The sequence below is a fragment of the Benincasa hispida genome, chromosome 2 (assembly GCF_027475165.1).
Source record: "Benincasa hispida cultivar pf3 chromosome 2, pf3_genome.v1.1, whole genome shotgun sequence".
Taxonomy (NCBI): domain Eukaryota; kingdom Viridiplantae; phylum Streptophyta; class Magnoliopsida; order Cucurbitales; family Cucurbitaceae; genus Benincasa; species Benincasa hispida.
This window is the reverse complement of record NC_143479.1, coordinates 7,372,356-7,384,976: the sequence shown is the minus strand read 5'-3', so window position 1 is coordinate 7,384,976 and position 12,621 is coordinate 7,372,356. Positions and strand designations below refer to the sequence as shown.

At 28.6% G+C, this 12,621-nt stretch overlaps 2 protein-coding genes across 2 annotated transcripts; both read left to right on the top strand.

Moving 5' to 3' along the window:
- Window positions 1-1,975: 1,975 nt before the first annotated feature.
- LOC120072254 (DCL-like protein) lies at window positions 1,976-4,859 on the top strand. Its single transcript, XM_039024680.2, has 2 exons — window positions 1,976-2,532; window positions 4,308-4,859. The coding sequence occupies exons 1-2, from the start codon at window positions 2,125-2,127 to the stop codon at window positions 4,620-4,622; spliced, it is 723 nt and encodes a 240-aa protein (XP_038880608.1). The 5' UTR covers window positions 1,976-2,124; the 3' UTR covers window positions 4,623-4,859.
- Window positions 4,860-9,563: 4,704 nt separating this feature from the next.
- Window positions 9,564-11,198, top strand: LOC120071944 (protein RKD2-like). The gene is made up of 4 exons (XM_039024382.1): window positions 9,564-9,652; window positions 9,751-9,908; window positions 10,001-10,374; window positions 10,866-11,198. Exons 1-4 carry the CDS (start codon window positions 9,564-9,566, stop codon window positions 11,196-11,198), a joined length of 954 nt encoding a protein of 317 aa, XP_038880310.1.
- Window positions 11,199-12,621: the final 1,423 nt, after the last annotated feature.

Here is a 12,621-nt window from a genome sequence, read left to right as displayed (position 1 = left end):
TATAAAACCATACAAAACTCGATAAAATAAAATTAGGTTCCAAACTACATTTTCATAAATCCAAGAGAATAAAAGAAAGATTTTTTTCCCTATTTCTCACCCATTCTACGTATTTGATTGATTCAAGACTTAGCCCATTTTCGGAAAGACAGACTTTAAGTATCACTTATACTTCATTAGGGATTTCATATTCATTATATTCACGTCATTGGGTGTAAATATTATATTAATTTTTTTTAAGAGATTGATTTGAAGTTTTTTTTCTTCAATATATATATGCAAAATTCATAATTAGCTAAAATGAGCATATCTCAACTAGCATAATACTTTATATTATCAACCTCGAAAAAATATTTTAAATATTTAAAAAGTCAATCCAAACATGTTTAGTTGCTCACCTCTTTGACGAAATTGACCTTCAATATGACAAAGACCTTGTGTTGGAGGTAGGAGATTGAAAAAGATAATTCATTTTGCTGCATTCCTTTTCCACGCTTATCTTTAGATAGGCATCTAGTAATTAGAAATTAAAAATCCGAATTTTGGGAAGGTGTACTATAATTTATCATATTCTCGTATTGAAATCATTCAACTATAATCTTCTCAAATTGTCAATAAGAGCGTAGCTCAACTGATATAGTACTCGTGCTATGGAGCTTGAGGTTTGATTCCCCACCCTACACTTTAATTACAATACATTTGCAAAATATATATATATTTATCAAAGTAAACTTGTTTGCATATATTCCTAAAATAATTATCTTAATAAATAAGTAATATTCTTATTCAATTAATTTTATTAAATTTGTAAAGATATTTTATCCTTAAATACTAGGGTTTTGTTTTTCTTAGCAGGATTAACCTCCAAGAAAAGGGTGTAGGAATTGAGAATGTTTCCCGCGATCTAAGTGAACTTGGAGAATAGTCCTCTCTACCATGCCCTACCCTAGTTTTTCCCTTTTTTGAAAAATAATTTCAGACATTGTTATGATATCGAGAATTAATTGTGTTATACATAATTTGAACTATTTCTTATGGTAAATCTTATGTTTTAAATTTAAAATTTTATTTAAAATATATTTATATAAATAATTTGATACTACTCTTGCATTTTAATTTAATTAGACGTCATTAAAATAACATTACATTCTTATTAGAAGGGTTAAAAATATTTCTTTAAAGGTGAATTATACATTCATGAATTAGATATTTAACATTTGATAAGAATTTTTGTTGAGAAATTAAAAGTTTCAATGGATTTTTTTAAAAAAAAAAGAAAAAGAAAAAATCATTTAGAGGTCATTTGATTGATTTAAGAAAAAATATTATTCAAAAAACTCATTTTTATTTAAATACTTTTGACCAAAATGGTTGAAAATACATTTCAAATGCTATTTAAAAGTCATTGCTGAACACTCGATTTTATTTTTCAAAATGACTTACTTTTTAAATTTAAGGCTTGAAAATGTGTATTCCAAACTCACTCTAAAAATTATACCTAAATGAGGAAGGAAGAGGCCAGGATGCCATCTCCAACCATTCAATTTTTATAAACATAACCTCAAGGCTCATATGTTATTTAAAAAAAAAAAATGTATTTTCTTAAAAGAAAAAGATTATATGTTTATGAACATAAATTTAATTGTACATTATCAATATTTTTTTCGACCCAGTACATACAATTAAAGAATGATTTCAAACTCTTTTTTAAATTAACTCATATTTGAAAATGTTTTAACGAGCCGATAAAAGTGAGCTCACGAACCCCAGATTATCAATTAAATATCTAAGTACACATCATTAGGATAAATTTTGTTTTCAAGTTGAACAACACATGATATTTTTTTCATTATTCGCTTGAGTTGAGTTTTTTTTTTTTTTTTTAAATTTTTTTAAATCGTTTTTTCCTTGAAAAAGTAGCAAATTAAAAATAAAAAACAAACCAAATAAAATGACCGATTTAAGTGGACCGATCATATAGAAATTAAACCGCCTCCCATTTAAAGATAAATGAGGCATAAAATCTCATATAAAATATCGTGTTTTATATCGTATTTGTTAGGGTTTTAGTTTGAAGCTTGGTTGTTCCAATTTCAGAGTTCAGAGGACACTTCACAAATCACAATGGCAGAAGAGACAATCCCTCAACTCGTCGAAAACGATCCGGCGGTAACCAACTCAGGCACCGAAGATATGGAATTGGAAACTACAGAGCCCGAGACAGGGGCCAAAGTTTCAACTGAAACTTCTGAGGCAACAGAGGCCGTTCCAGTAACCAATGGCGATTCAACTTCGAAACGAGAGAGGGAGGAAGAAAGCGCCGATGACGGTGTCGGAGACGGGAAAAAACAGAAGATCGAGAAGTCAGTTGAGGAGGAAAGGTTTGAGAAGGTGGGGGGAGACGGGAAGGGAGAGGAGGAGGAGCCTGTTTCTGTGAGTTTAGGCCCCAAGAGCTTTCAATCTTCCATGGAATTGTTCGATTACTTCTACAAGATCCTCCACCACTGGCCTGTCAACTTGAACGTGAATCAGGTATAATATTATGAACTTCTTTTTAATGTGCTATCGTCCTCTGTGTTGTTAATTGGAAGTGTGAGAATGATATTGAGAAAAAAAATTTCAGTTAGAAAGGAGAGTTGGAACTTGATTGAATGAAAATTTCTATTAAATGTTGCTGTTATTGTTTATCATCATTATCGTATTCCTGTGTGAAAGTTGAACTGTTTTAGCAAGAGGATTTCTTGTTAAGTTATGTTTTTTCTTTTCCTTTTTCGCATTCCCTTCCCAGAAGGTTTTTGCGTCGATCAATTTGATATAAAGCTTCTGACGTTGTTTGGGTTTTATGTTTCACGAATTGTTGTCAATCGTCTGTAAAATAATAAATTGTTTAGCATGTAGTTGTCTACGTGTTAGAATCAGAGAGGTGAATTCTACAACATTCTCTATGGAGATTAATGATGGTTGATTATTAACTTTCAAGGGTTTGAGATCTTTACTTCAAAGAATCCCTTAATAGGTACACTCAATGTATAATATATTTATATATTGTGTTTTTGCTGATCAACAATATTTCTTGGCCAGCTACCGTAATATTTGAAATTACGATCAGCAATTCAGCACTAGTTTATCGTGATAGGTTTATCTAAATGGTCCTATATTCGGCGAAGCTATTATTTATCTAACTGCGCATGTTTATTCTAAAGGAAAACTCAAATAACTAAGTTCCTTTTTATATTATTTGAATACAATGCTTGCTTATGGTTTCCTGTGGCTGACTCTAATTTTAATTGAAAACCTAAAGTTCTTCTTTGTACTTCCTGTCAGTTTGATTAATTGTGGTGTTGGTTTAATTTTATACAATTTCTAAATAAATAAATATAACACACACACACACACATTGTACTTTATTTGGTTGTGTTGTGATCTGTTTTGTTGATTCTTTTAGTCAATTCTGGTTGTTATGGTTGGATAGTTTTTCCTAAACTAAATATGTTTTTGAGTCAGTTTTCAGTATTTTTCTTTAAATGTCTGTTGACTGTTGGTTGGTTTCTATTTTGATCAAACCCACTTACTTCTTTAGATGAGATTGTTTGACATTATTAATCATGGTTAATGGAATCTGTGTAGAACTAGAAAACTCCCAGCCTGGATTAATAAATTTGATTTGTTTCTTTGAACGGGATATTCTTTTGACCTAATTTGCTCATTGAAGAATTTCTTTCAGCAGCTTATTTTTCTTTGTTATGTTGTTATTCTTCATGATTCCCTTATTCTTGATTGATGTCAGTGGAAGTAATGGATCTACTTTATCTATATACTACTTTATGGCATATCCTGTGATGTGTAGCAACTTATACAAACCAGTTTGGCATGGCTCAGAGGGAAGCTATGATTAGTGTTTGGAAATCCATCCGTTCATGGCTGTTAACAGGTTCTGAGCCTATGAGGACATCTTGATCAAATAATTCTTAAATCAAAAGGCAGTCAAGTGTTATTCTTTGTATTCTTCAGCAGTTATTAGTACTTCTACTGTTTAAAAGTGTTTAGAAGTGTATTCCGTTAGGCTTTAGCCCATCATTCCGTCACTTAAATGGTTAAAAGATTAGCAATGTTCTTTGTAGGTTTGAATTCTTGTTCTATGTTTGAATAAAAAAAGAAGAAGAGTAAAAGTCTTTTACTTGATTTGGAACATCTATATTTGATAATTTACAAGATGAATAAGAATAATAAATTGAATCAGGGAAGCATGCATAATGAGGAGGCATTGATTCTGTTAATAGAATATTTGATATTTGTTTCTTTGGCAGTACGAGCAGATGGCGCTGGTAGATTTGCTTAAGAAGGGACATGTAGAACCCGAGAAAAAGATTGGCTGTGGTATTCATGCATTCCAAATTCGGTACCATCCTGTATGGAAAAGCAAGTGTTTCTTCCTCATCCGGGAGGACGAGTCTGCTGATGACTTCAGTTTCAGGAAGTGTGTGGATCATATCCTTCCCCTGCCTGAAAACTTCAAAGGAAAATCTGATGCAAACAGAGCACTAGGCGGTGGTAAGCACCGCGGTGGAGGACGAGGCGGAGGTGGTGGACGTGGAAGAGGAGGTGGTAGGTGGAGAAAGTAATGTTTTCCCCAACTTCTTTCAGTTCCACCATATTGGACTCTGTTTTCCTGCGAAGGACCACAAAATCCCAACCAATGTCGCTCTTGGCCAAGAAGGAAGAAAGTAGAGGAATACTTTATTTATGCCCATAATTTATGTTTTTTTATGCTTCTTAACCGTGCTTGATGTGATCTATGAACTCAAAATTGTGATATACTTTCATAATGATAATTGTGAAAGGATGAGTCTTCATTTTAATTTTTTAGAGAGGATTTCTTGAATATATCATCTAAGATTCTTAGTTTTGTAGGTTTTTTAGCAAAAATTTTGTAATTGAGTAGTGGATTGTTTAAGAGTGTGTTTGAAATACATTTTCAAGTGTTTAATTTAAGTTATTTGAAAAAAATTGAAGAATTTGGCAACTACGTAAAATAGTTTTTTGAGTATATTTTAATCCGCTTTTATCAAAAGTGTTTAAATAGAAATGAGTTTTTTTTAAAAAATAATTTTTTCTTGAATCAATTCAAACAGGTCTTAAGTCGTTTGGTTAGGTACTTAAATATTATCTAAGGTTCCTATCTTTTATTATTTATATTTATGTTTTCTAACAAAGTGGAGTTGGAGAGATTTTAATCTCTAACATCTTGGTCCATGTATAGAGGTTGGAGAATATATCTCAATTAATTGAATTAAATTTAAATTAACATATAAATATGGAATAAGTATGATTTTAGAATGTGATCTTAGAATGTTATTTTTTTTAGTATATGCAGATATTTTTCTTCTTCTTTTGGGAGGAAGACTCAGCTTTGGCTTATTGGAAGAATGCTAACCATAAAGAACTATTTGCTCATCATCACAATAAACAAGAAACGAACTATAAACTATAAATTAAAAATCATATAAATTGATGGACCTAACTGTGGTTACTTTCTTTGTAGAACCCTTAGGAAGTTGAACTCAGATGTTGCATGGAATTCTTCCATGCATTTCGGGAGGGAGTGGGAAGAATTTTCCCTGTTGACTAAACGGGGATGTGGATTGTACTCTAAATTTTTTTTTTCTGTTGACTAAACGTGGATGGGGATTGTATTTCCTGCCCCAATTATATATATATATATATATATATATAAGGTTTTAATTTTTATATATATTATATAAAATATATATAAAAAGTAATTATAGGTGATGCTAGAAGTTCTGAGAAAACCTTTATTTTAAAAAGTAAGAGGACACAAAGGAAAATGTGACAATAATGCTTAAACACACTTTTTTTAAAAAAACAAAGTCCTAAAAAAAAATTCATTAAAAAATTAGGGAGATGTTAACAAAATTAAACCCAAAACCAAAAAAGAACAAAAATTAAAAGAAAAAGGAGAGTAGATAAACTGATCTCAGCTATTTATAGAGGAAAAAAATCTAGATTTGAAATCCTAATTTGATTTTATAAAAATCATTTAGATAGATAGATTTTTTTTTTAAAAAAAAAATTATATTCTTTATTTAAGGGAAAGTAGATATTAGTTAGGGATAAAATGTGTTTTTTTTTTTATAAAAAAAATATTTATTTAGCTTGATTTTTCTATAAAAAAATATTTTATTTAAAGTGAAGTAAATATTAATTAGAGATAAAATATGATTTTTTTAAAAAAATATTTTTACTTCTATATAAAGTAAAGTAAATATTAGTTAGAGATAAAATATCATTTTTAAAAAATATTTTTCTTTTATTTAACCTGAAGAAGATACTAATTAGAGATAAAACCTGGACTAGGTAACCTGTGGTTTTTTTAGAATTCTCCCCGATTTATTTTTAAATACAATTTTTTATTTGGATGATTTGTTGAACCACTTAAGTTTTACTCTAGTTTAAAATTTCGTGATACCGCACTTTCAAAATCTTATTTATTTGGAATGAGATGATTTGTTTTTTTTTTTTTTTTTAAATTTTAAATTTTACTTTAAACCAAACTATATTAATGTTTTTATTTCGTGATAATTTTTTCATAATAAAAATATCTTTTTAATTTTGATTGGTACGATATGCTTATTATTCTAATTTCAAACTTTAATTTAAACTTAAATATTATTTTTTCTATTTTTAATAAAATTTCATAACAATTCTTTTTCAGTCGAAAAAACGTCATAGTAATTGCACGTGATTTAGTTTTGATTATTATGTTGTAGATTTATTATTAAACTCTTTTTTGTAATCATTTGTTGTTTTTAATCTTAAAAAATATCATTAGCTTACTTTAAATTTATATTTGGTTCAAAATTAATTCTAGTTTAATTTAATTTTTCTTTAGATTATTTATTTCTAGATTGTGTTGATTTTTTTCCTGTTTAGTATTAAAAATCTAAAATTTAAGAACTGTTTATGTATAATACATAAAAATATAAATATTTTATCATGAAATTCCAATTTGGTTGTAGTGTTTTATTTTAGACACTATTGATTTATAGAAGATTTATATAAATAAAAATTAGGTTAGAAATTAACATTTTCAGTTTTATAAAATAAAATGCATTATAATTTCATAGTACTTTATGATTTAAATTATATTTAACGTGCCTTGCATGTGTACGATTACTAGTATGTATAAAATTAGTTATATATAATTTTTATTTAATATATATATTTTTTTTTATTAAGTTAAAATTAGGATATATTATTATAATATTTAAGTTCTAAATTTTAGAAAGTATGAAAATTAAACATTTTAATCCCATCTTTTATCACATATGAGTGAGATATTTAATTATTTAAGTACAAAAACTTAATAGTAGTGATCTAAGTTAATTATTTTTTTTTTAAAAAAAATTCAAATGGGAGCAAAAATTCTCCGCCTGCGAATTTTCCATGGAAAAATTAGGATATGTTATTGAAACACATGTTCGTTATAAAAAGACTTACTGAAAGCCCTAGCTATTAATTTAAACTCTATTTAGATTGAATCTGATTGTTTTCGGGTTGTCAATTTTGTAAATAGATATGAGACGGATATTACTGAAGTATCCATTTTTATTGAAGAGGTCAAATACATGGTGAAGACTCCAAGGGATATTTCTTTTTCCCACGTTCAAAGGTCTCACAACGTGTTGACTCATAACCTGGCGACCAAGGCCTTGAATGAAAATTTCTTCTTCATTGTCCTTTTTATCTTAAGTGGTTTTATTTTTTATTGTCACAAGATGTAATTTTTTAGCTACAGATTTTTTTTCCTAAAAAAATTTCACATGAAAAAAAACGAAGTTATTAAGTAAAGCATCACTCTCTATGGGTTAGATGTTACAATTAATCATGAGAAGAGGCAAAATAATAATTAGAAAAAGGAAAAAAAAAAAAAAAAAAAAAAAAGCAGGCATCACTCACTTGGCATTGAATCGGATATTGAATGAAATTGGGCTTTGTGGCTTCCAATCAATTAACCTAACCGTTGAAGAAATAAATAATAATTAACGTATAATGTAACTGATCTTCACGACCTTCTCCCTAATCCAAATTAATTACATGGATTTAAATTCCAAGGTTCCCATATGATTGTGATAACGAAGCGTTACATTACATTATAGCAACGGCCACGATCTGATCTCATAATCCATCAATATTCCGAAGCGTAGTGAGTGAACTCGGACCTCTAAACTGAGTTGGCGTGTAATGGAATTGTAATGATTAAACTCGGGCTGACATACAAAGACGGCTAAACGAAAGGATTTGATACTTAATTATCATTTTTAATGTTTTTAGTGCTTTCATTCTATTGGTTATCCATCCCATTTTCTGCTAATTTCCTGACTTTCTATCAACCTAAATAATTAACATCCTACATGGCAACCATGCAGCCGTTATTTCAGTTTTTTTTTAAAATCATTTTGTCTAATATCCAGTACTAAGTTTTTATTCAAAATCACCATTTTTTTACTTACTTTTAGAAATTGATATCCCAAAAATTTTAATTCCGCTCTAATAATCTAATTTATGCTTTATTTCTTTCATTTGTTTTATTAAAATTTTGTGTTTAAATCACATAAGAAAACGTTATATTCAAAATTTTAAAATGAAAAAGAAATAATAGCCTATATTTTGTTTTTTTTAAATCATCTAAAAAGCCATATTAAAACCAAAAACATAAACCGTTATAACCGTTATCAATGATTTTAATATTTTACAAATATATTAAAAATAACATTAAAGAAGATAATGAATTAATATAAATTCTAATAATTAAAGAAAAATGTTAAAATAACATTTTGGTCCTTATACTTTAATATTTCAATTTTAATTCATATACTTTCTATAAATCTTAAATTTAGTCTTCAATTTTTTTAGTAAACTTTTTGTTATATATTAGCAATTTTATTATAAATTTTGAAAATAACACATATAGTCATTCTTTGTATGAAAACTAATATATTACTAAATCAATTTTGATGAAAATTAATTTTAAGTGACTAAAATTTAAGATTTATATAACCTAAAAGAATAACCAAATCTCTCCCAAAGATTTCTCAACCATTGGTTGAAGCTGAAAACTAATAATAGTTTTAGAGTCGGAGAGACTGCACATTTTATCCTTTTTTTTTTTTTTTTTTTTTTTTCCATGCTCATGTCTTATGATTCCACTACTCTTCATCATTAATTAAAATTCCAAAACTCTTTTTTTAAGAAAATAATATTAATTTATTTTCTATTTGTGTTCATGGCTTAATTTATAATGAATTTCTATTGTAACTCTCGTAAGCCCAAACCGTAAATAAAATAAATGAAATGATGAAATTCTTATCTATTAATTTATTGGCGGCGCACGTTCTCCCATATTATTCTGCCCTAAATTCTAATAATTAACAATTCATTGTACCATTTTTTTAGCATTATATATATTAATTTTTGCCTCTTCTTCTTCCCCCACTTCAATCCATATCTTCAGTTTCTTTTTTCTTTGATTCACTTGGAGAAAAATGGACGCCAATTGGATGCAAAAGTGTGAAGTAATGTCCTTTGAAGACTCATTTCCTTTATCATGCCATCTTTCTCCAATCCCTTTTAGGTGACTTTTTTCAATTTTCAATTCCTTTTTTTTTTAAAAAAAAAATTCATATTCTTTATTTGAATTTCTTTCTTACAGTATCATATAATTTCATGTAGATCAACAAGCTACAGTAATTATTCTGGATTGGATTGGAATTGCAATTTTGGGTTGCAAGACAACATTTTTGAGGTTGTTCCTTTGTTAGAAAGTTTCCCAAATGATGACTCCTTTTTGGAACCCAAGGATGTACTGCCAGTTAACACCTATATATCAGGTAAATGATTCAAATTATTATTATTTAAAAAAAAAAAAACCATATTATATTCCATTTATATTGATAAAGATTGAAACTTTTTGGTTTTTCAGAAAATGGGGTTGGGATCAATTGGAGTGAAATGGAAAGTGGGATTTTTGGGATTGTTGAGGAAGAGCCTGTTTTATTGCTAGAAGGAGGGGATGGTAGAGGAAATGAAGAAAACAGAGAAACGATGAAGAAGGGGAAAAGAAAGTATTTGAAGTCAGAAAATAGCAACAACAAAGGGAGTTATTCAACATCATCGTCATCAAAAATGTTGTCTAGAGAAGCAATATCTGAATATTTCTACATGCCCATAACTCAAGCTGCTAAAGAGCTTAATGTGGGACTCACTCTTTTGAAGAAGAGATGTAGAGAATTGGGTATAAGAAGATGGCCACATAGGAAGTTGATGAGCCTACAAACCCTAATCAAGAATGTCAAGGCATGTCTCTCTCTCCCTCTTTTTTTTCATTGAATCTTTTTATCCAAAAAAAAAAAACAATAATCTAGTACTACGACCATTCCTTTCATTTAGAGTAATACTTGGGTATCACCCATTCTAAAACAAACATAAAAGGTAAATTAAATGGAATTAGAAGTTGTCATACGATAATTTTTTTTTTTTTTTTTTTCAAAAAGATATTTTCTTTCTATATTTCGTTCTTCAAACCCATTCCGATTACATATAAAAAGTACATTTAAAAAAATATTTATAAAACAAAAATAGATTTGCCACATGTTAAATTAGGATTAGGCTTTTTGGGTAGGCTATAGAAAAATGATTGGAGCTGAAAATGCATCTAAATAGTTTTCACCTATTTATTGTTTTATTTAATATGGTATGAAATCAAATATTGTAATAGGCTAATTATATTGTGGTAGGTAGTGTTTAATAGAAGAGAAAATTGTTGGGAAATGAATGGATGAATGCAGGAGATTCAAAAGGGAGAGGAAGATGGAAATGGAGAAAATAAGTTGAAGAATGTATTGGAAATATTAGAGACTGAGAAGAAGTTGATGGAGGAGAGACCAGATTTGCAATTAGAGGACAACACAAAGAGGCTTAGACAAGCTTGTTTCAAAGCCAACTACAAGAAGAAAAAGCTCTCTGGAATAATGATCAATAATAATGAACATGATTCTCAATATTTCTCTTCCTCCACCACCACCACCATTCACGATCATGAGGAAGAATATGATGATGAAGAAATGAAATATCTCTTGTCAGATTGCTCCTTTTCCTCAAGTAACACCCTCTTCATGTAATAAACAAAAATAAATTAGTGTTAGTTTTTGTTGGTTTTGAGTTGCAGTTCTAACCAAACACAACAAAGAATGTAAGGTTAATTTCATGATATAACAAAAGTATATGACTTTTAACACAATTTTACTACTGCAAAATGAGCCCCTACACACATAAATTGTTCTGTTTTTCTTAACCATACACAAAATATAAATTAGATTAATATAATCAAATTCATATACATGTGGTAACTTAATCTCTTTTTAACTACTATATTTCATAGAACAATATCATATCACTCCAACAAAAATAAGTTACCATAAACACAATTATAAATTTGTGACACGAAAAATGGTCATTAATTTCGAAAAATCTGAAAAACACTGTTAGGTGAAAATTTATTTTTCAAAAAAAAAAAAAAATCAAAAGGGAACCAACATTTGGTTAGAGAAATCCCACATTAGAAAATTTTGAAAAGAAAGTCTCCCACTCTAACCTTGGGTTATAATTTTGGGTCCCAAGGGGTACCCATGTTTTGGAGGGAGTGAGGAGATAGACTAATGTTTCGATCGGGACTATTTTATCCTGGAGACGACGTGACAAACTTTTGTTTTGCAGTTTCGTTCTTTGCGACCGCTATTTGCCACTGTCCTATTCGTCCTCTCAGATCTTCCCGTATACAAAAAAAGACTATTTTTACTACCAAAAATGCGTTATTTTGACTAAGCCCAAATTTCTATAGTGTATCTTTTGACTTAAACATAGTTTATCGGGTCTAATATACTTGAAGTCGAAAAAGTGTAAAGAGAGATTAAATTAATATTGGCTCACCCTTTTTATTAGTTGTTTTGGTTTTTTTTTTAAAAAAATTAAATTTCATTCAATATTAGTGTTAGATATATTTAAATAATAATATGTATAATTAAAATATAGGCTATGTATGTGAATTAATAATTTATTACCTTGGGTTATTTTATTAGATTTGGCCATATTATGTGATCTAATTAATTAAAGCCCTAGATTCTTAATGTAGTATGGACTTAATAGGTAGAAACTCATTCGTAGTTAATTAAGATTTAATGGGAACACTAATTGAACTAATATATAAAAAAAACCTTAAGCTATGGTCCCCAAGATGCCAAACAAGAAGCACTCAGTCTTTCTTGAATCCCATCTAGAGAGATCCCACTAAGAACATTCGGAGTTTTGGTTGAGGAAGACTATAGTCATCTTAAAGTCATCATCATCTTGAAGCTATCATCAATTACAATGGAATCTGGTATGTTATTTATTCTTGACAATTTAGCACGAATGATCCTGAGGGTAAATCTATTCAATATAGATTTAAATATTTATGCTATCAAGTGGTATCAAAGAATGAATTTCATGTTAGATTGTCGGATTTTTTTATCATTTACCGTTGTTTATGATTCAATTATTTGGTTA